This window comes from Peromyscus maniculatus, chromosome 15 (genome assembly GCF_049852395.1).
Source record: "Peromyscus maniculatus bairdii isolate BWxNUB_F1_BW_parent chromosome 15, HU_Pman_BW_mat_3.1, whole genome shotgun sequence".
Taxonomy (NCBI): Eukaryota; Metazoa; Chordata; class Mammalia; order Rodentia; family Cricetidae; genus Peromyscus; species Peromyscus maniculatus.
The window spans coordinates 3747133-3770631 of NC_134866.1; the positions used below are offsets into that span (position 1 = coordinate 3747133).

The 23499-nt window shown below is 42.7% G+C and overlaps 1 protein-coding gene across 1 annotated transcript in view; it reads left to right on the top strand.

The window, feature by feature from the left end:
- Adamts16 (ADAM metallopeptidase with thrombospondin type 1 motif 16) overlaps window positions 1-23499 on the top strand; it is a 121481-nt gene that overhangs the window by 36192 nt on the left and 61790 nt on the right. The window contains 6 exon segments of the mRNA XM_006987784.4: window positions 3526-3790; window positions 6983-7182; window positions 8945-9028; window positions 12992-13151; window positions 14359-14464; window positions 20426-20563. Coding sequence (XP_006987846.3) covers window positions 3526-3790; window positions 6983-7182; window positions 8945-9028; window positions 12992-13151; window positions 14359-14464; window positions 20426-20563 — 953 coding nt within the window.

Consider the following 23499-nt stretch of genomic DNA (forward strand, 5'->3'; position numbering starts at 1 on the left):
TTCTGTTTTGACACTTCAGTAATGTGCTTATGTTACTGAGAAGCAGCAGGTTTCGGGGTTAACATACCTGCGTCCTCCCCTCCCTTATGGGGACAGCAGGAGACTACTAAGTTTCCAGTGACAATGATTGACAGGACTGGCCGGCTGTGAGGTGCAGGCCCTGGGAGGGCTCCTGTTCAAGCTTAGGAGGTTCCAACTTCTGCTGAAGCCTGGTTAATAATCTACCTACCCTCTGACAGCACTAGGAGGAGGTGCAGGCAGGGTATGCACTAGATATCTTATGATTAATTTAGCTCCTAAATTAATCCTCTTGGTTCAGTAAAGAAACACTCTGATAGGGAAAAAAAAAATTCATCTTCCATGACTTACTTATTCTCTTGAATAAGCTGGCCGAAAAACAAGGTAATAGAGTAACCTTTTAAAATATTTCATCATCCATTGCTTTTCAACGGTTACCAGAATATCATTTTTATCAGTTACTGTGCTCTAGATGTTTAGTGAAACTGAAACTTATTTAAATATAAGATATCATAACCAATTAAGTTATTAATTAAACAAATGTGATGCTTGAATAATTCATTAGTAACACACACACACACACACACACACACACACACACACACACACACACAAATTCCTCTTGCTGTCTCAGGACCCCATTGCCTGAATGTGAAGTCCATTTGCCCAACCACCAGAGAACAGCTTGAACCTGAGAAGCTAAAGATGATGTTAGTCTAGACAGCCATCATAGAGCACAACGACATCCCACAAGGAACCTACAAACAAGCCCGGCACAAAGATGGGTGGAGTTTGATTGTGGGGTTACATGCTACAGGAATGGGGCTTCAGAAGGCCTGGAAAAACCTTTAGAGACTCCGCAGTCACCAGAAGAGACTCTGAGATCATCAGGAGGGAAGAATGGCATGTTTTGTTCTTTCCTGCAGCCCCCTTTCCCTGACTCTTTACTAGAACATGTGTTTTGAATAGACTACTATCTTTTTGTCAACTAACTAGATGACAAAATACCATGGAGAGGTTTAACGTATCATCTAAAGTCACATAGCAAATATAGGTTAGAACCACAAGATGAAAACTGAGGCGTCTACTTTACATCCACCCTAGGCTTTCTAGAGAGGCGGAGGATCATCTGTGCTGGGCCTTAATGATTTGAGGGTCTGTTTTTTTCCTAAGAGTTGTTTTGGAAAGTAAGGGGTTGTCCACAAATGAGAAAGCTTATAAAAGTAGATCATGATTTGTCTTTAAATTTAATACATAAACTGGTTGCCTTCAGTAGCGTAGAAAGCCAATCTGAGTAGCACAGGAAGCTGAACTACTACAAAGGTAGGACTACAAAGCAGAGTCCTCTTTCAGCTGAAAGTTCCAGAAGGCCAAAGTTGCTGCTCCTGGGTGGCAGCCTGCTCTTGCTCTGCCTGGTTCTAATCAGACATTTTAAGCATTGCCACTTCCCAGACCTGGATGGACACTGGGCCCCTGGGGGCCAACCCCCCATGGTCCTGATTGCCTCACTGATAACCAAGTTTTCCTTTGTCCTTTCTGCTTCTCCAGCAGGAGCTGTGTGGCTAATGCTTAACTCCCCTGGTGTGAGAAGCCTGGGCTTTCTGTTAGACCTCCCACCACTGTTCCCTACAATGGAAATTGGCCTTTTCCCAAGATCTAGAAAATGTTTCTCGATGCCTATCAACCCAGCCTGTGTGAATCTGCAAACGCATGTGGACAGCCTGGGAAGCACAGGGTTTCCTTTGGTGCATCAGTGTGAGAGAGAGAGACTCCCTGTCCCCAACCTCCCCAAGAGAATGGGTCACAGGCTCCTGAAGTCACAAACTTAGCCATGTGTCCACTTCATCCTGCATGTACTGAATCATCAAAATAAGCTCGAATAACAACAGCATAATAACAATGCAAAGTTCCCATAGACAAGAACAAATTAGAGTTTTGAATCTTCTTCATCCATCATGAGCCTTAATGATGCTCTTCTTGGTGTCCTCTTCAGTCTTCCATCAGTGTGGGACTTTCTCCTTGTGGGGAGTCTTTGGGCTTCTTCTTTGCTCCTATTGTGTACAATCGCTTTCCTGATGTCTCAGACCATCTCCCCACTGCTGATGATTTTTTCTGGGCTGACTTTGTGCCCTGAAAATATTTTTGATGGACTCAGGATTTTCTGTGTATAGCTTTTGATCATGAGGATACATAGGCAAAAGGGAAAACTGAGGCCACTGCCATCGATACATGTAGCTAGGTGACTTTTTCCCTTGCTATTTAAATGTCCTTTATTTCTCTCTCTTGGTTGATGGCTCTGGCTAAGACTGCCAATAATTTATCGAATAAAAGTGATGAAACAGCATCTCTATGTTGCTCCAGGTCATAGCACACATACTCTTTATCATTTCTCCAGTTAGAGTACTGATACTTAGGTCTGTATTTGAGTATGGACTTTATTATTCAGAGGTTCAGTCCTTTCACGCCTAACTTGTTCAGGGATTCTATCCTGAAAGGAAATTGAATCTTATCCAGTGCCTTCCCCACGTCTGTGGTGATGAACACATGGGTTTGGCCTTCGTTATCCTGATATGATGTCATTAACTGGTGGATATTGAACCATCTTTGCCTGGGTACCTCACTTGATTGTGGTGAATTAGCTTTCTAGCATGCTGTGTTTTCCAATACAAAATCACGCTTACAAGAAATATTTGGCAGGGGTTGTTAAGGCTTACGTCCTAGACTTGAGTGGTGTGTTTATAATCTTGACGTGTTGGATAGCCTCGAAGCATGCCTCTAGAGTGTAGCCTTCCAGCTGTTTGTTCTCATTGTCATCAATAGCTGTGTTATCAAACTTTAAAAGTGTTTGCCATTCTAAAAGTCTAAAAATACAATCTCAATTTGTCTCAGCAACATATTTTAAATGTCATTTTTCTTATTCAATTATGCTATACAGGCATTTTATTGTTTTCTTCAAATCATTGATCTCACATTCCTACAATATCTTGTCTAGAAAGATCTTCTTGTGTGCTAAGATCTTCAGGTTTTGTTCTGGATTGATTCTGTTAACATATTTTCTGCAACTTATCATGTTATTAAAAATTTAAAGTTCATTTGAGTAGACCTTTGGAAATTATTAAGATTTTAATTTCCTCTTTCTATTGAGACCACATGCCAATATCATTATCTAACCCTGTGCACAGGTTTTTCTCAAAGTTCAAGTAATTGTGACTTAAATCCACTGTCTTTGGTTATGACACCACCCCACCCCACCCCACCCCACCCCACGCCCATGCCATCTATAAATCACGTTATATTTTGTGCCCCAAGCTCTCTGGGAAGGTGCAGATGAAGAAAACTCGGGTTGTATGCAGGGACCTTCCTACCCTTCCTCATCAGCCCTTCTTGCACAAGGTTACTTTGTTGAGCCAGCCATATTGGAGGAAGAAAGAGAGCACATCCCATCTGTCTAGAGAGCTAGTGTGGCTTCTAACTGTGGTGTGTTTTCTCTCCCCTCCTTTTTTCCAGTTAGGCATGATAAGAACAAAGGACGCTGATTACTTTTTAAAGCCAATTCCTCCACACCTAACAGACAAAGCCAGCAGGTCCGCTGCACAGGCCGGCTCTCCCTCCCACGTACTGTACAAAAGATCCACTGAGCCCCAGGCTCTCAGAGAAAATGAAGTCCTGATGGTCACCAGGAAGCGAGATCTGTCGAGACCTCATCTTCACCGTGGCAACTTCCATCTTGACCTCCCACGGAAGCAGCATTTCTGTGGTAGACGCAAGAAATGTATGTAAGGGCAATTTTTGTGCATTTAATGATTTGGATAATCGTGTAAGATAATGGGATACTTTTAATTTATCAAAGGCATGTCTTGCACAAGGTGAAGTGTACTAACTGTCACTGCTGTCATCAGGGGTGACTCTAGTGATCATATTACATCTCTCATGAGTAGTGGATGGATGTGGCAGATGATTTTTTTTTAAAAAAGCTAGGGAGCAGATTACAATGACACACATCTCAGAACTATAGACCTTGCCAGACATCTTACAAAACCAAGAGCCCTGGCATCCCCCTCAGTAACTCGATACTTGAGGTTTAGACATATTAAAGCTCACATAGTTTTCCTGCTGAGGTAACTTATTTATATGCATATTTGGAGTCTTACACTGCCACATCAAAGTGGTGAGTGGAGCACAGAACTTACCTGCAATTTGTCAGCAAGCCTCTATGAGCATCGTGTTGTTTTGACCCCTCAGTGAGAATTCCCGTTTGCATGTTATCCAGTTCTCATGGTCCAGGAAACCCACAGTTCTCTAGAGTCTCCTCTGACTGAGCATTCAGGCATCGCCTGATTGGCCCTTCCCAGGGAGCACAAAGGCAACCTAGGCCTCCAGCCCAAACCTACTCTGGCTCTCATGGTTGCTTGATCTACCTCTCTGAAGCAGAAGAGAGAGCCTGGCAGGTGTTCTGTGGATCTTGGTGAGTAAAGAGGCTGGATGAAGCCACTGGTGCTCAATGAAGGGACACGTGTCACTGAGGTATCAGAGCCCATGTAGTGTCTGGACCCATTTTGTCCCATGAACAAACTACAAGGGCTGTGTTCAGATGGGCCTGGAAAAATCAGAGTAAATCAAGTTCAGTGGCATTCCTCTTTTGCCTGCTTGGCTTCTTGCAGAGTTGGCGCTGATCTTCTTGGTGGGTCCTGTTCTTCTAAGTGGATGTCACTCATAGAAAGGCTGTTCCCATTAGAACCCCTGCTTTCAAAAAATGTGAGCGTGTTCTCTTTAGAAGCAGATGACCAATGCAGATAATTAGTTAAAGTGGATGCTGAGGCTGGAGGTATGGTTGGTGAAGGAAACTTGATCATCTCAGCTGCGGGTGTCTGCTGACATGGCATTAGCTAGACCCACATGTTCCCAGGGCATTTGGAAAGCACTGACCTAAGGCTGACAGTGTTTGCTCTCAGGGGCTTCTGAGAATTCTGCCCCTGTAGCCAGCACTGGGAATATGGCTGCCCTGCCCTCTGATGTGTCCTGTCTTTGTGTTGCACACATTTTCCCACCACTGGAGGTTAAAACCAAGAGATCTAAAGGTCACACCACACATACCTGAAATCCTTTGCTAACGCTTTCCAGAGAAGATCCAGGAGTTGGCTGTATTTACTCCCTCTTCATCTGGGGTCCCACAGCATCCTCCACAGTAGCTGATATAGAGGCCGAATGACCCAGAACAGCTCCTACAAGGGTGTCTATGCGTGTGTAAGTTACAGTGGTCACAAAGCTTCCATTAACCTTAGCTAGGGCTTGTTTAGGTTTGAGATACAGGTGAGTGAGTCTCCCACAGATGAAATACTTGTGATGGGAAATTTTACATATTTCATCATATTTTGAGTTGTAGAATACTTGTGTGTACACATAATGAATAACCTTGGAGATGGATTCCAAAACTGAACAGAGACTTCATTATTAACAATGTGCCTTAACATGTACCTGGAGGTAATTCTAGAGGATGTTCTCAGTTTATATGGGTTTCAGGTGTGACTTGTCACAAAGACATGGTATAGGATTTCTACTTGTGGCTTTATGTTTCAACTCAAATAGTTTTGGATATTGGGTCACTTCTGGATTCAGAGTTTTTAATTTAGTATGCTCAATTTGTATTTCCAACTTAATGAACAAAAAGATTTAAAATGCATCAGCCATGAGCATCAATCAAGCAGAGTCCTATTGGTTCATAGCAGGTTCTATAGGGGATCTTCTATAGTTGGAAGTTTAGGTCACCAGGATGGGGACTGAAGTAGACTTCCCCATGAAATGGTTCTGCAGTTTCTTAGCCATCTTCCAAAGTGAATCATTTTTGATATAGTGTTAATTGTCGTAATTACAAAAGCATGTTAAAGGAGTCACTGCACAAGGGTAGAGTGTGGTTTGCTCTGTTATTAAGTCTGCTAAGTATTCACAGCCTTCATTAGACTGTTCAGCACCCATCGGGTGCAGCTGCCCCCAACAGTGTACGACTGACTGGGAGGAATATTGGAAAGCTAGTTATGTCCAGATGCCAGCATCAACTGGGAAAAGAAAGCAAACTGCTTGCTGCTCTGCCAGTAACGGTGTGGAGGAGTTCTGCTCTGGAAATCTCTGTGCCTTTATGTCCTTGGCCCTAGGACGTGCTCGTTTTAGATAAGAGGGTTCGGCTCTCATTTTAACTCAGAACAAAACCATGTGAAGTCAGTTCTGGCAATGATTTCCAAGATTATATGAACCTCATTTAAATTTAGAAGGTGACTTTAACACATCTTGTGTCACAAAGAATTGGCAGTTCTGTGTTCTTCTAATATGAGAATCCTATTGTTGTGTTTTGGTTTCTTTGTGTAGCCCAGGCTGTCTTTAAAACTTGGGATCATCTTGTTCAGCATGAACATGTAAGATGAATATTAAAAGGTCTTATTTAAAAAAAAACAGAACCAGATATTGGAGTGAAAAACTGAGAGATCAGAAGAATAGGAAAGCCACAGTCAACCTCACCTCACCAACTCCTCAGCCTCCAAACAGAGCTACTTCCTGTATACTCACACCTATATGCCTTTCTGTTCTGCCATCTCACTTCCTCTCTCTGCCCAGCTGCATCACTTTCTGTCTGTCTGTCCAGACCTCCAGACCTCTATGGTTAGTGCTGGGATTAAAGGCATGTGTTACTATGCCTGGCTCTGTTCCCAATGTGTTCTTGAATTCACAGAGATCTGCATGGATCTGAATGCTAGAATAAAAGGCATGTGCTACCATTACCTGACTTCTATATTTAATACAGTGGCTGGCTTTTTCATCTGATCCTCAGATAAGCTTTGTTAGGGCGCACAATCTATTTGGGGGACACAATATATCACCACATGAACATTCAATTTTCAGACTTCTGTAGGATCAGCTTTGACTGTGGCTTTGTGTGTTTGCTCTAGCTTTCTCTCTACCCATTCCTCCATAGACATGCCCCAGCCTCCCAAGAATGACCTCTACATCTTGCCTGATGAGTACAAGCCTACCTCCCGGCACAAGCGCTCCCTCCTGAAATCCCACAGAAATGAAGAGCTGAATGTGGAGACGCTGGTGGTGGTTGACAGAAAGATGATGCAGAACCATGGCCATGGGAACATTACCACCTACGTCCTCACTGTACTCAACATGGTAGGGATGGCCTCTTTGAAGTCACAGGCATACGTGTGTGTGTGTGTGTGTGTGTGTGTGTGTGTGTGTGTGTATTTGTGTATGTGTATGTCCTTGTGTACATTATGTGTATTGGTTCATGTGCACATGCTTGTTTGATTGTGTGTGTGTTTGTATGCACGTCCTTGTGTGTGCATGCCAATATACGTTTCATTTCTTACTTGTATACTCGTGTCTAGGTGTAATAAATTCTTATTTTGCTAATTTCCAGTGGAAAGGTGAAATTTCAGAACTTTGGGGAATTGAATGGGGAAAACTAATTGATCATTGTCACAATGTGGCTTATTTCTGAGGCACTTGGGGTACACTGGTGCCCTCACATACTAAATGTCTCACTAGGACATTGACATACACATTTTGAGACAACATCTTTATCAGATTAACATGTAATTTTAGGCTCAGATAATGTCTATCTTTTTAAGACTAATAATGTTTGGGTGTTGAATATAAATTATTTTATCTGCAGAAACTGATAAACTCTTATCTTGGAATATCTTCTCAGATGAAACATGTCTGTCTTAAGGAACACCTGTGGGAGTGATTGTAGCCGTGAGAGGTGCTCTGCCCGCCTCCTGTGAACTAAATCCGCATTGCAGAGAGAAAAACTGGGCTGTCCACATGTCAGAGAAAGTTAATCACAGTGTTTTAAATATATGTTTGACCTCCTAAGTCTGTGAACTGAGTACCCCACATGGGTCTGTGTCTCTCTCAGAGTACCCTAAATATGTCTCACTCCCTACAGTTACCCCAATTTTCTCTCTCCCCACAAAGAAACTTACTGTATATCTCTTTCCTCACAGAATATTCACATGGCTGTGTCTTCATCAGAGTACCCACATGGCTCTCTCCCCACAGAGTACATGGCTCTCTCCTCACAGAGTTCCCACATGGCTCTCTCCTCGGAGAGCACAGGCTATGTGACTGGACTCTGTCTAGAATCTCAGGGTCCTGATGTGGCAGCTGTCATTTGCCTGTATTCTGTAAAAGTGTTCCAATATTTACCTCAGTATCAAAGAGCCACCATGGTTATCTGCAGCCTCCAGGATCGCCGCACTACCCCTGCCCCCAAGCCTGAATGTCACTCTAGGCCTTTGTTTCTGCTTCTGTGTGCCGTCCCCCCCTTGTGTTCACGCATCACACTCATCCTGGCTTCTGTTCCCTCCTCTTGGTCCTGTCCTAAGTGTTTCTCCTGTGGTCCCAGAAGCCCTTGTGGTGCACTTGGCATTTGTCATCACCACTAAGACTGGAATAATCCTTCTAGCAAGACACAGTGGCCCATGCGTGGACTCTGTGCAATCCTAGCACTCAGGAAGGAAGCTGAGACCGATGCAGTGTGAATCAGAGGCCAGCTAACCTACAGAGACTACAAGACTGTTGCAGTAATGATGTTGATGAGGGTGATGATGAGGACCATAATGATGATAGTGATGAGGATGATGAGGAGGAGGAGAAGCACGGGGGTTTTTGAAAACTGTCTCTCCTTCATGTTAGGTAACAGATAGACACCCTTCTCCTCAAACTTTAACTTTAGACTTCCAGGCTTCCACAGTAAGGGTTCCACCATCAGCCTTCCCACATATTTATACTGCTGCAGAAATGTAAAGATGATGTTACACTCACTTAGCTAAGGCACTGAAGAACTAGGGTTTACTCTTACAGGCAAAATTTGGGCCACGGCTAGTCTATAGCACACTCATGGCTAATGCCCATTTTCTGTTTTCAGGTGTCTGCTTTATTCAAGGATGGAACAATTGGAGGAAACATCAATATTGCCATTGTAGGACTCATTCTGCTAGAAGATGAGCAGGTATTCCAGCTTCAAAAGCAGCAGAGTCATTCACAAATGAGTATGAAATGCTTCTTTAAAAAATACAGTTGCTCTGTGCAATACATGTTTATTTCTCTTTTACTTGGGAAAAGAAGGATTTTGTACTTTGTGTTTAAAATGACTCATTTGTTTTCAGTTCTTTCTAAAGGTGCATGTGCATGTGTGTGTCGTGTATATATGTGTATGTGTGTACAAGTGTGTGTCTCTCTGTGTGTGAACATGTATGTGTGGTTTATGTTTGTGTGTGTGGTATATGTGTGTGTGTGTGTGTGTGTGTGTGTGTGTGTGTGTGTGTGTGTGTGTGTGAAGGTGGTGGTGAGGTTGTATTGCCACTGCCTGGGGCAGGGGGCAGCCCCCAGCAGTGCAGGGCTCAAAGGGAAATCCACAGCATTGGTGTATACTATGCTTTTGTATCAGAGGGGGTTACAGGAAGAAGATACTCACACTCTCTCTTGATGGTTTTCTTCTTTATTCTTCTGTATTCTTCATTTTGTATTCTATATTCTCTTTTCTTATCTCTATCCAGAAATGTCCCTTCTGTCTCTCTAGATGCTTTCCTTCTCCTTCTAATTCTCTTGATGTTCTCCTCCTAATTCTCCCATTCTTGATGTCTCCTCCTAATTCTCTCATTCATGATGTTTCCCTTCTAACCCATTTTAACTATATTTTTTTACTTTACAGCTTATATACCCCAGCAAAATCTTCCAGACAATATAACAATTACAATGTGGTTACATTCTGTTTTTCAAGTAAATGATTACAGTGAATACAAGTAAAAGCAGCATGTTTTCCATGTCACTTACATGATTAAACATTTTAAGTATTACAGGTAAAAAGCAAATTATCCCAAGAACCCACATATATTCATACCCAATAACTTGTTATAGATTAACTGTGTAGGCAAGGAAAATATTCTTCTTAGTCAGGTCTTTTACGGGTAGGCTGCACTTTGCAGTTACAAAGACTGGACCAATTACTTTGTTACTTATCTTGAAAGGTAATCTTATATGTCTTAGAAGAATCACAAACCTAAACTTTCATATATGAAAAACTGTCAGTTCTACTTTAAATCTTTAGGGTACATACCCACTCATCAGTAGTTTTTATATCAGGATAATGAGGTCAGAAATGGGTACAAGGAATTAATCATCACCTTTGGTCATCAACTAATCCTAGCAAAAAAGTGTGTCAGCTAATGATAATTGGGTTGCTTTGTTCTTATTACCTGACCTTAAAGAGTTCCTCACTCAACTATGGCCTTTCTAAAACTTTAGATTATCTTCTTGGGTTTTTCACCTCAAAGCTATTATCAAAACATCTGATCTAACCTGAAGTTATTATAAGGCTTTGTTTCAGCTAATGCACACCAAAATTTGTCACTGTATTTTTCAGCATTAAGAATGAAAGAATTTAAGTTAACTGGGCTACTGGACTCTTAGTCATGAACCTACACAGTCTATATGACTCCTCAGTAGAAACTCATGTGTTCTAGCTGTGTGACACTTCCTTGTTTTTTATTTTTTTACCATCAAAACTCAATTTAGATTAACAATTTCTTTCTTTTGTGTGTGTGTGTGTGTGTGTGTGTGTGTGTGTGTGTGTGTGTGTGTGATTTTTTGAAACAGGGTTTCTCTGTGTAGCTCTAGCTGTCCTGGAACCCATTCTGTAGACTAGGCTGGCCTTAAACTCACAGAGATCCACCTGCCTCTGCCTCCTGAGTGCTGGGATTAAAGGTGTGTGCCACCACTACCCAGTGTATGTGTGTGGTTTGTGTGTGTATTGAGTGTATGGTGGGACTGTATGTGTATGGTGCATGTATGTGTGTGTTTGGTGTGTGTGTATGTTTGAGTGTGGTGGTGAGGTTCTGTGTGTGTAGTGTATGTATGTGTGTGAGTATGAGTGTGTGTGTGTGTGTATGTGGTATATGTATGTGTGTGTATGTGCCTATGTGTATGTGTGTGTGGTATATATGTGTGTGTATATGTGTGTACGAGTATGTGTGAGGTATTTGTGTCTGTATATATGTAAGTGTGTGTGCCTGTGTGTATGTATATGTTGTGTGTATGAGTGTGTTTTTTTTTGTGTGTGTGTGTGTGGTATATGTGGGCTCATGGGAAAACAGATCTTAGGATGCATTTGTCATGAGACTGTGGGAAGGAAACACGCTGGCAGATTGAAAGACAAATGTGTCTTCAGCCACAATAACTTCCTGTGCGTGCTTTGCTAGAAGATTGACTGTGTCCCCAGCATGGATGGTGAGCTGTGCTGTCTCCGGCTGTACCATGTTGTTTACCCTGCCACCTTCTGCTTCCCAGATCCCCACAATTCTCAGGCTTAGATTCCGTCTTTTCCTTGGCGATCCTGGAAGACAGAACACATTTTCCTTACTGCACGCTGGTCTCAGTTAATGGTGTCTGGGTGGCAGTGGGGAAAGAAGGCCCTCCCCTCCAGCCCAAGCCTCCTGTCACCCCACACAGCTGAGTGCTGCACCCCGGGGAGCACCTCACAGCAGCATTCACAGTGTGGAAGTCTTCATTAAAAGTGGACTCCACTTGTGTTTCTCCATGCTGATAACTGACTCAGCACAGGCATGTGGGCCCAGGGCCTGAGCCAGACACCAGGCAGCCACTCCCACCCTCGATGATGTCTCCAGTGTCCCGTGGTGGCCACGGCGCTCGTGTTTATAAAGCAAAGAATGCTTTGGATGGAATCAGAGATGATTCATAACATCTGTGGGACACCCCTTTTTCCACACAGGTGGGATGCAGCAGGGCCGGCTGTCTAGCCTGTCTAAGGCCATTGTCTGCTCTGAGAGCGTGTAGCCGGGAGGCTTTGCTCAACTAGTCAGGCTTCTCAGGTGACAGGTTAATTATTCCCTGTATTAAAAACGTTTTTACTTTGGAATTCATCCAAGCTGCACAGAATAAACAGCAAGGTTATCGTTTGATCAGACACCTGTGTTCACTTTAATTAGCAACAGTTTCCTGGAAATCACCAGCTGAGGAATGCAGACGTGCTTCTGCACTTATGTGCAGCAGGTTGCTTAGGTGCATGTGACTCTTAGAAAACAAAATAAACATTGAAGGGGAGAATGTCTTCAGTGACTAAGAAGCAACTTTTTTCAGTCGTGGCTAAGGCTTTTTACAAGATAGCATTCTGAAACAGGGGCATATAAACTGGCATTCTCTAATTGCCCTTATGACACCGTAGCAAGCCTACAAGTGGGTTCAATAACTCAATGCACCTGTTGTCATGGTGTTCCTGGCCCTCCATCCTCCCTCCATCCCTTATAGTTCTTGACTTCATGCTCATAGTTCACTGCTGCTCTATCAGCACTCGATAGGTATGGGTAAGTTTAATGGTATTCTGTATTGTTTCCTTGATGTTTATTTTTCAGAAATAAAGCTTTAGAATTTGACCTTTTTATGCAAATAAGTTGCCTTTGTGTAGAAAAGTTACTGGCTTAACACTGTTACCATAGAGGTGGGGATGCTGCTGTTGTGAATTCACCACTGGTGAGGTTGTGTGTGTGTGTGTGTGTGTGTGTGTGTGTGTGTGTGTGTGTGTGTGTGTTTTGTACAACCCATATACAAAAGAGTCTATTCTAGCTACAATTTTTCAAAGTATTAGTCAAAGATATTTTTATGCAGAAGATTTATACTCATATTTTGTCTTTATTGGTCATTGAATCCAAGAGTCAATAATACACATTCCAATTGGTTGTGTATAGAAATGCGCATAAGTGTGTTCACTGAATCCATATAGATTTGTAGAATACACTGTCATTGGGATGATAATACATCATATGTAACTCTTATATTATGTACCTTCTGGATCCATCTGTGTGTTTTAAATCTCCATTAAGAATATCCTGCTCTGTTGAAAATGGCTTTTGCATATTTTCTTTACATTTCCATGGGTGTCTTGGCCTCTCTTGCCTAGCCAGGGCTGGTGATTAGTCACCATGCAGACCACACTTTAAGCAGCTTCTGCCAGTGGCAATCTGGACTGATGGGGAAAGATGGAACTCGCCATGACCATGCCATCTTACTGACTGGGCTGGACATATGTTCCTGGAAGAATGAACCCTGTGACACATTGGGTAAGATTCTCCAGTATGATTTGGAGGGATGTGGAAGGGTGTCACATTAGAGGTTGATGTAGTTACCATCACTACAACCAGTAGCTTTACCTATCAACTGATGTGTTACAAGAAAAAGTTCCACCTCAAATTCCAGAGTCCCTACCCTTTCTCAGGTAAGAACTGACCTTCCCCATCTTTTCCACCACTACGAATGGGACCAGGAGATTTAAACCTGTCTCATGATGTGGTAAGAGCACTGGACTTGTTAATACTGATAAAAATGCCACAGTAATATCGTACTGTCCATTTCCATATTTGTCTGTAAAGATCTGAGCATCAGCAATCCAGTTTTGTTCTAGACATTCACAGAGTGAATCTAGCAGAGTTTCTCACCAAGGCTTGCTTATGAGGCTGACCCTCAGCTAGCCCTAGAAGACATGTGTTTTATCCACCCTAGCCAGCAAGGCTCATGTTTGGACTGCTTGGACACTGCTTACCATCTACTTTCTTTCTCTGGAGGTCTGAAAGTTTTCTATGTGTCAGGCACGAAGTACCTCCATTACCAGCTCCCAGGGACAACTGTAGACACTGAGAACCTAGCGATGTTTCTGGATAGATGGCTTTACATGGATGTTACACTTCCTTGCTGGGGACATCAAGATGCCCCTGTGTGATTGCCCGATGGGAAGTCTCAGAAGCCCAGCATGGTTTCTCCTCGTGTCTCCCATGAGCTTTTCCTTCTCTGCTCTTTGTCTTTCTGCAGTGTTAAATCATGAATCACAGACAGCAAGTGCTTAGCATTGCAAAAGTGAATCACTGAGCTTGGGGTGTGACCCTGAGGACCTCACAACACACTCATTCTTTACTGTTTTTCCCCTGGAGGTTTTAGTGGACAGATATTTCTAGGAAAAGGCAGAAACCATCCTCATCTGCATTTAATCCTCTGTTCTATTTCATGCCAACTTTAGTCTTTTCCAGGAATATTGCATAGAGACTGAGCCTGTTTACCAGAAGACAGAGTCCACGGGCTCCTGAGAATACATAAGATATATCACTTCCCCCACAGCAGCATATCAGATTCACATGACTGTCCAAAGGTAGCCCATCTCACACTTCCCCAAATGAAGATAAGAACCAAACTTTAGCAAATATTAGAAAACAAATACATAGTCACTCATTATCCATCAACCATGCTGTGCATCCTCTTTATCTTTATGTCTTGCAGGGTTCGCACCCATTAACGGGATGTGCAGTAAGTACCGAAGCTGCACAATCAATGAAGACTCAGGACTTGGACTGGCCTTCACCATTGCCCATGAGTCTGGACACAAGTAAGTCTGTCTCATGGGGAGGGAGGTGCTCTGCTGACTACATGATCTCTGCATTTCAGTACCGGTTCTGTGGCTTCATCTCATTTTCCAACTGACTGCTATGGTGGTGGTACTCTATTTGACTACAGAGGAACAAGGCTACTACTCTGGAGTCTCTCTCTCTCTCTCTCTCTCTCTCTCTCTCTCTCTCTCTCTCACACACACACACACACACACACACACACTCATATATGATCTGTAGACATGCTGAACTTGGAGGCATACAAGTGGAGCTCGGGAGTGTGGTCACTGAGAAGTTGCCCTGGTAGGACATGGTTGACACTCCATGTTCTGACACTGACTTCCAAGCTATTGCCTATGAAATGAGGTAACCTCAGGTTGTGCTGTGAGCTGGGTGGTTCAGCAGCCTGGATTAACAGGGCCCTAGACAAACAGCAATCAACAGTGATAGTGTTGGGCTAGTCAGACGGCCCAGTGCTTAAGCTGCTTGCTATGAAGTCTGACTCTGAATTTGATCCCAAGACACACATGGTAGAAAGAGAATCCCACTCCTGCACATTGTTCTATGACTTCTACACTCATGCCTTTTTATGTGTGCACCTACACAAAGACACACGAAGAGAGAGAGGATGGGGTGACAAACAAGTGTGATAAGTCACTTAGGGTGTCCTTTTTTTTTCATGTAAAAAAAAAACCTTAAAATTATAACCACACTGGCTTATAGAAATCAATGTTCTTATACAAAATTTCATCCTCATAATCCTGTCAGCTGTTTCACCTTTGAGCATGGTCTACTGAAACTTTCCCAAAGGCCCCATTGGCTCCCACGTTGCTACGGACATCCTCTGAGAACCCTGAGGACGACAGAGCCCAATTGTCATCATAGAAGTTATTTCTGCCCTGTTGAGACTGTAATTTCTCTTAGAAATTTCTCTTAGAAAATGAACAACTTGGGATTCCCCTTTTCTGCTAATTATCTTTCCTGAAGCTCAATTTTCCTGTCAAGAGAAAAACAGAAGCAGTGTTTTTTATTTGTATTTTGACAAGACTAGTTTTTATACTTCCTATTGAAAGACGAACTCAATTCACCTGTTCTCAGAATAACATTCACATGTGTGTGCTCACATGCATGCACATGAACACACATACATACACACACACACACACACACACACACATACACACACACACACACACACACACACACACACACACGCCACAGGTACAAGTGTGTGATCCTTTGTTCAATCAAATCCTACAGAGGCCCCTTAGGTTTTGACTTTGTGTAAACTCTTGACCTGAAGACAAAGATGAACTCCGAGTTACCATTCCCTTCATTACCACAGGTAGTGATTGATGATTTCATTGCCTAGAAAATTACACCTGCACTCTGTAAGGCTTTCAGTTAAAACACAATTGTAATTTTAATAGTCCTCTAGAGTTAAAAACTTTCATTATTATAATGGCACTGGGCTCTTGTTGTCCTCTCAACCATACCTGACCTTAATTAAAGAATCAAGGCAAGAAATATGTAAGTCACTGAGAACTCAGCCTGCAAGAGTTTCATAAGTGGTGAGATAGGGACACAGGCATTGGCAGTACTAGCCACTGCTACAGGGGTCAAAGTTAACTGAAAGGAAGTGTGATTCTTCCTGATTGGAGCTCTCAGCCTTTGGTCTCACCTGACCCATTCGTTGGATCTGTAGGACATGAGAGCTGGCCAGCTCTTGACCCATGACCTAGCCTAGTGATCATCTCGGCCCTCAGAGGAGACCCAGTGCTCATGTTGGGTTATCCATTGCCATTCCTCTTTATAGTTCTTGTATTTGAAATCGCCTGGTATTTGACCATTCACCCCACTACCCTACCACCACACATATCCCCACTTTCGGTATGTGAAGATGTCCCTGTGTGGGGTGATGTGTCAGGAGCACAGTGCATGTTCAATATATATGGTGGGCTTTGTCCTCCAAGTTTACATAGGGAGAAACTGAGGCTCAGTGAGTTCAACCATTTTGCCCAGTACTAAACAGCTCATGTATGATTGAGCCAAGATGTTGACTAAGCTCCCTCCCTCAGCGTGCGCGCGCTTGCACACACACACACACACACACACACACACACACACACACACACACCACATTTCCATAGCTCCTGCTTACTCCAGCAACCCATCTGAGGTCTGCTAATCCCAGCCCAACTGGCGTTTCCATCTCTGCCCCATGCCCCCTGGTGAGGGTGCTCTTCTTACTTAAGGAAGTCTATGTCAGAGCTGTGGGCATCCTGGTCCTACCTACGGTCACCCTCATCTCTCCAAGGGGAATCAGCATCTGGATGGCATTGCCCTCTTGCCCCACTCAAGGGCATCTCACTTCCTCAACCACACTGTCCCCACAGCCTGCACCATTTGCTAACACTGCTTGCAGTTCATCACCCTGGAGACAGGTTAGTGATCAATGAAGTACTTTCTCACAGCAATGGGACACTCAGAGAGAACAGTGGAAGAAGCGAAAGGCACTGAATGTTGAGTGTACTTCCAAAAGCCAGTTTATCTGAAATTATGTTTGCATTTTTTTTGTTTTTTTTCATGTTATTACTATTTATTTATTGTGCTAAATAATGGGTCTTTGATGAGATTTTCTTATACATATATTATTGTACCCTGTTCTTATTTTCACTTTCTACTGGCTTTCCTCATACCCCTTCCTCTTCATAACTCCTTCCTGATTTCTCATCTTATATATGTATTTGTATGTGTACATATGTCCATACATCTGTATTCTCCATGTGAAAGAAAGCAGGCACCATTTTCTCTTTCTCTTCACACTATCCTGTCTGCTGCTTATCTCTTTATATTCTTCCTCCACCCTCATTGTCCACCTTATACTTCCATTTCATATTGTATGTATATATGTAGGTAGGTACATAGGTATGTATATATGCACGTGTGTGTGTGCAAATATATACATTTAAATCTAGACTCCAAATACAAGAGAAAACAAAAACCATTCTGTCTTTCTGAATTTGGCTTGTTTCACTTAACAAAGTGACCTCTAGGCTAACAGTTTTGTATCTGAGTCACAGTCATTGCTGGAAGATTGCCCTTTAGTCAACACACAAAAATGAATAAGCTTCTAGGGACTGTTGTGTTCATGGGTAGCATGTGTGTGAGCCTGGGTGGGAGACATCTAGATGTTCTAGGAACAAACTATTAAAGATGAAGGGACAAATACTAATAATTGTTTAACCTATCGGATGATAACCATTTTAAATAGAGTGCGATGGTGCATGGGAAAAGTGTAATCTGGCACACATAGCTTGAATTATGCTTCTTGGTAACAAATACCAGTCTTATCTTTGAGATATGTCTCCTCTTTCTTCCATGACTTTCACATTAATATCACATGTGGTCCCTGTGACATTTTTATGTAATAGACACATTCATCATGTCTGCACATGGTGCACTGATTTGAAAGAAAACTTATGATATAGTAGGGCACAGATTTTGTAGGCACCAGAATCATATGCAGTGGGTGAGCACACCGTCAGATGCTCACTCCTATTTCCCAACCTACTAGTAAGCCCGAAGTCTCCCAGGGCAGTCTTTGGATAGCCAAGGGGTGTAGAATATTTCTCTGATGCTTTAATACTAGCAGAATTTGAAATTTGATCATTGAAAATACCTTTGATAAAAAAATAAATGAAAACCAAGAATCTCCAGCCCCCAGGCACTGTTATTTGCGTTCCTTAGCATGTGGGCTGAAGTGGTGGTAAAATTATGTAGGTCAAGTGCGGGGCTGTAATGTTCTCCACTGAGAGCAGGTCGAGGGCCAGCCAGGACAGCGTGCTTTGGCATTCGGTTGTCATTGCTCTATCCCCAGTGCAACATCCCTTCTGGGATTTCAGCCCAAATCCTTCTCACAGCCATGACACATTTCCCCTGCCATGTGGTTGCCTTGGCCTTGATTAATTGCCTTTAAAAGAACTTCAGAGAATGGGTGGAGGTTAAAATGACCACATCAGCATCACCCTTGGTACTGACCAGGAATTTTGCAGAAATCTGACAATATTTGCCTGTAAGATCTCCTTGGATACACCCTCCAATCACACTCTACTTGGACCACTGCATAGATCCTACGGGCCTTGATATCTGAGGTCTTGGTTTCATTCTGGGTCAAGGGCTCTCCCCAGTCTTTAGTTTTGTCTTCATTGGGGTGTAGTCTAGTAAGACAGCAATTATATGCTATATGTTTAATGCCATGCAAACATGGCAGACATCTACGTACATGCATGTGTTCTCAGCCTCTGTACATGGACATAATCTCTTGTTCCCTTTAGAGCCCACCCCACCACCACTGAAGGTCTGCCTGTCCTTGTTGACTTCTAGCTACTCATGATGGGAGTCTTGACAGTGGCTCCCTAACCAAGTAACCATCTTGCCATTTTCCGTTTTCTCTCTTGAGTCTTTCCTCTTCCCCATGACTCTCATTCACTCAACACCTGTTCTTGGGGAGTCAGTATAAAGACAGAGCATCAAACAGCAGTAGCCAGTAGCAAGTGGCCCTCCAATAATGTGCTTACACTAATATTTTCCAAATCATGTGGTTCTTTTAAGTTTCCCAGGTTTTCTTTTGAGGTAGTTTGAACTACTTTTTAGGGGAGCTGAAAATGGTGATGTGAGTCCTTCTGCAGTCAAAACCCTGGGAATGTAAAAGATGCAGAGCTTTGGTAGGAGGTGGCTACTTGAATCACTGGTCCTTCTAGGTTCAGGGCTGCCATTTACCACGACTCTCCTGAAGAACATGCTGTTTGGCAAAGAGGGATACATGGGCATCTGAAATGCCCTCATTCATAGTTCCCTTAGCTTGAGGTGTGTTTGTACAGGAGGCCAGCGTAGAAGCCCCAAACTGTTCTGATTTCCACTCAATCAGAATAGGTAGCTGTTTAAACAATTCCCACCTATGCTCTTATCCTTGCTCACTGTTGGCAGAGAGATGCCCTCTGGAGCAATAGAGGGATTTGGGTCAGGGAGTCAGGTACTGCCTGTCTGCCATAGCCTCCAGTTGTGAGGAACTAGAACCAGGGAGCACCCTTGCATGGTTGTGAAGATGAGTGTTACCTACCTGGCAAGTACCTGTGACTGCTCAGTAGTTTTAAAATCAATCTAAGCATTTGAGTCACCGGGGGACTTATTTGAAAAGCTCAAACACCTCCATCTTTTTGTTTTCTAGCTGGAAACCTGGCTTCTGTATTTCATTTTCTCATTTACATTTTTATTTTTTTGAGAATTTCATATATGAATAACTGTATTCATATATTTTCTCTCTCTCTTTCTCCTCTTCCAACTCCTCCTGTATGTATCCCACTCCCTATCAAATGCATGACTTCTTCAATTACTGTTGTTATATATAAACACACATGTATATATACATTTGTATATATAAATACAACCTGCAGAGTCCACTTAGTGCTAATTGAAAGTTATACACATGAAATGTTAACAATATGATCACCTAAACAAGACTAACACAACACCAGTTGACATTCCAACATGGATGGGTGAGCACCCCCAGATCAAGAGTTACAGGTAATTAATGTCTCCTGAAAGAGATTCAGGGTACTCCAGGGGAAACTCTTTGATATCAAATCCCAAGTTGTCAGCCCTAAACACATATACATATGACTTCTGTATTTCTAACAAATATCTCTGAAAATTCTCCCAGGCCTGGTAGCATCCATGAGACCTCTGGGATTTGATATGTTGCCCTTTGAAGCTATGTGATAAATCATTTGTTCTTCCAAAAGGCTCCACAATTTGGAACACACAAATATTCTCCACAATTTGTCTGATAATTTTTTTGAAGAAGGGTGGTCTTCATATACTCAGCTTGCCCTCACAGTGAATAATAGATACTATAACCCAGTCTCTGATTTGAAATAACCATTTTCTATCTTCCTTAGCTTTGGTATGGTCCATGATGGAGAAGGGAATATGTGCAAAAAGTCTGAGGGCAACATAATGTCCCCAACACTGGCAGGACGCAATGGCGTCTTCTCCTGGTCCTCCTGCAGCCGTCAGTACCTGCACAAGTTTCTAAGGTATGGATCCCTCAAGCTGGCTTTGTGCTCACTCTGAACTGGGCAGGGAGGTGGCTTTTTCTTTTTTCACATCAGCGTCCTTGATTATTTTACATTTTTGTGTGTTTTTTATTGTAAAATTTATTTGTTTGACAATTTTATACATGTATATAAAATATATTTTCATCATTTACACCCCCATTATCCCCTCTCACCCCCTCCCACTTACACCAGTCCATTCCTTCTCCCCAAGTTCCCCAGTCTCTGTCTGTCTGTCTGTCTGTCTCTGTCTCTACCCCTGTCTCTGTCTCTCTCTCTGTCTCTCTGTCTCTTTCTCTCTCTGTCTCTCTGTCTCTCTGTCTCTCTCTGTCTCTGTCTCTGTCTCTCTCTCTCTCTCTCTCTCGTGTTGTGTGTGTGTGTGTGTGTGTGTGTGTGTGTGTGTGTGTGTATGCATTTGTATGAGAGTAGATAAGTGTAGGGTTGGGGGGTAGGCCCAAGGCTGACATCAAGTATAATTCTTCAATTGGTTTATTGCTTCCTACCTTTTTTTTTTTTTTTTGAGACAAACTTTCTTCCTGAACCTGACATTGAGGTTTGACTATGTTGAAATGCCAGTGAGCCCCAGAGATCTGTCAGCCTTCTGGTCCCTTGCCACTCACCCTACAAGGTTGGGGTTACAGACACCTCTTGTTTACCTGGTTTTGCATGAAAGATGTGAGGATCTGAACTCAGGTGCTGACCTTCTGTGTCTGGCAGTTTCCAATTATGCAATCTCCCCAGCCCCCCACATCCCTTCTGTTTCTGGTTTATTTTCTTATTACTTTAATTTTGTGACCCACTGAGTTTAATTGGGGTGGGTTCTGTTTGCAAGGGTGGGGTTTACTTATTGGAGCATGGGTAAGTTAATAGTGGCTATACTGAGAAAACATATTTCCCCTTCCAACAGTGATCTTTAAGTGGCTATGAGTCCTTAGAGATAGCTGAGACTCCATGTTGGGACGTCAACGGGTCCCAGTCTTGTCTTGTGCAGAGAACCAAAGTTCCTATGAGTTTATGAATGCAATGGCCATGCCATTCCCAAAGGACATGAGTGTTTCATAACAACCCACCTCCCTCCCACACCCTACATCCCCAGGCTCTTACATTCTTTCTGCACCCTCTTCCACTTAGAGGGGATGATGTTGAAGTCCCATTCAGGGCTGAGCATCCACAGCCACTTGTTCTCAGACTTAGACCAGTGTAAGGGTCTTGCTCACTGATGCCGCGTTAAACAAGGTGAGAGCAGCTTTGATTGGCCTCTCATCTGGATCCCTTCTCTTCACTGAGAGTTCCCTGTGATCTCCCTCCCACACTGGGGGCTGGTTGGAGTGTCTTTAACTCTTTCTTGTAATTATTCATCTTTTTCCAGTCTAAGTGAAACTTTCTGTAATGAGGAAGAGTTTTTCTCTTTAATGTGACTCTGCACTTATTTATATTAACAGGGGAGATTTGGAGTTTCTTTACTCAAAAGCATTTCCATAATTTTCTTGGTTCTTGTTCCAAATTTTACAGAGCTCTTTTTCATCTCAATGTCTATGAGACAAATATCTCAACATTTTTAGATTTTAAATTATAGTCTGACAACTTGGAAAATTAGAGGATGAAAATTTGGGTATGTAGTAAGAATTTGCATCATGAGAGGGCCAAAAAGCAAGGATAGAGATTCATTGCAAGGAAACCATTGCCCAGTCACAGAAAAGTCATCTGAGGACATTAGAAGTGTGCCTGCAATCTTCAAATCAGAATGTGGCTCTCAAAATTAGTATTAAGATTCTAGAATTAAAATCTAGTTTTGTTCAGCAATACTGAAAGAGGAAAATTAGGTGCTGAACTGTGCTGGTTTGGCTTTATGGTAATCAATAAAATGTTTTTCAGTGATTTTGTAAGGGAACTTCAGGGACTTTACTAATTTGTAGATTTTGTAATTACAAATAAACATGCAATATTTTGCACCGTCTTTTTTTTTATGTCAAACTTTCCAAGAGAGCATCTCATTGTCAAATCACTGTGAAGGTTGATTTAAATTGAGAGCATAGTTTCAAATGGGACAGTCTCACATGTGTGAAATCCAGAGTTTTCAGTCTTGAGGAACCTGAGGTGGCCTGTCCGCCTGGTGTGGTTGCTGGCTTCCTGGTTTCCACATAGTCAAAACAGTGTTCTATCCTCCACCAATTAGGTAGCTGTTGGGATTCAGTCCCAGCCATGAGTAAGCTGCTGCTGCTGCCCTCCATCAGCAGCCCAGCATGTGGGAAGTGGAAAAACACATACCAAAGGAACCTGATGGGCCTGGGGTGGCCAGCAAGGCTTTTCTCCATTCTAGGTGGAGTCGAGAAGGACAGAGACTTGTTTGGAGAAATTCACTCAGTGAAGTCATGTGTCATTTACCATGAATACACACAAAGTTCTTCAATTACTCATGTCTGAATACAGGAGTCAGTGACCCAGGGAGACTCTAGCCTGTCATGGTGCATTTCACAACACAGACTCATCTTTATTTTTTTTTCTTCATTTGGAATCTTGCCTCATAAACCAATGCTTATGCCTACCCTCTCACTGACGTGAGTCTATGAGTTGAGTGCATAATGCATTGGAAAGGGAGCACCTTGAGGAACTGGAGATGTGAAGGGGAGTGGATTCCCCTGTCAAACTCTGTACCACTCTGTGGTTGAGGAAATGGGATTCCCACTGAGAGACCATTGGGATGCTTTCTTTTTCTATTGTATCCAGAAGCTTTTCTAGTATTCACCTTGAGGAATGCTAGCCATGGCTGACATTGGTGCTGAAGACATGAGACAAGAAAGCAGGGACCACCATGTAGAGAAAGAAAAATAGAGAGATAATGGTTAGTAAACCACTGAGTCACATCATTACTGTCTGTCTGTGTATGATACCAGGACAGAAATAATATTATGAAAACA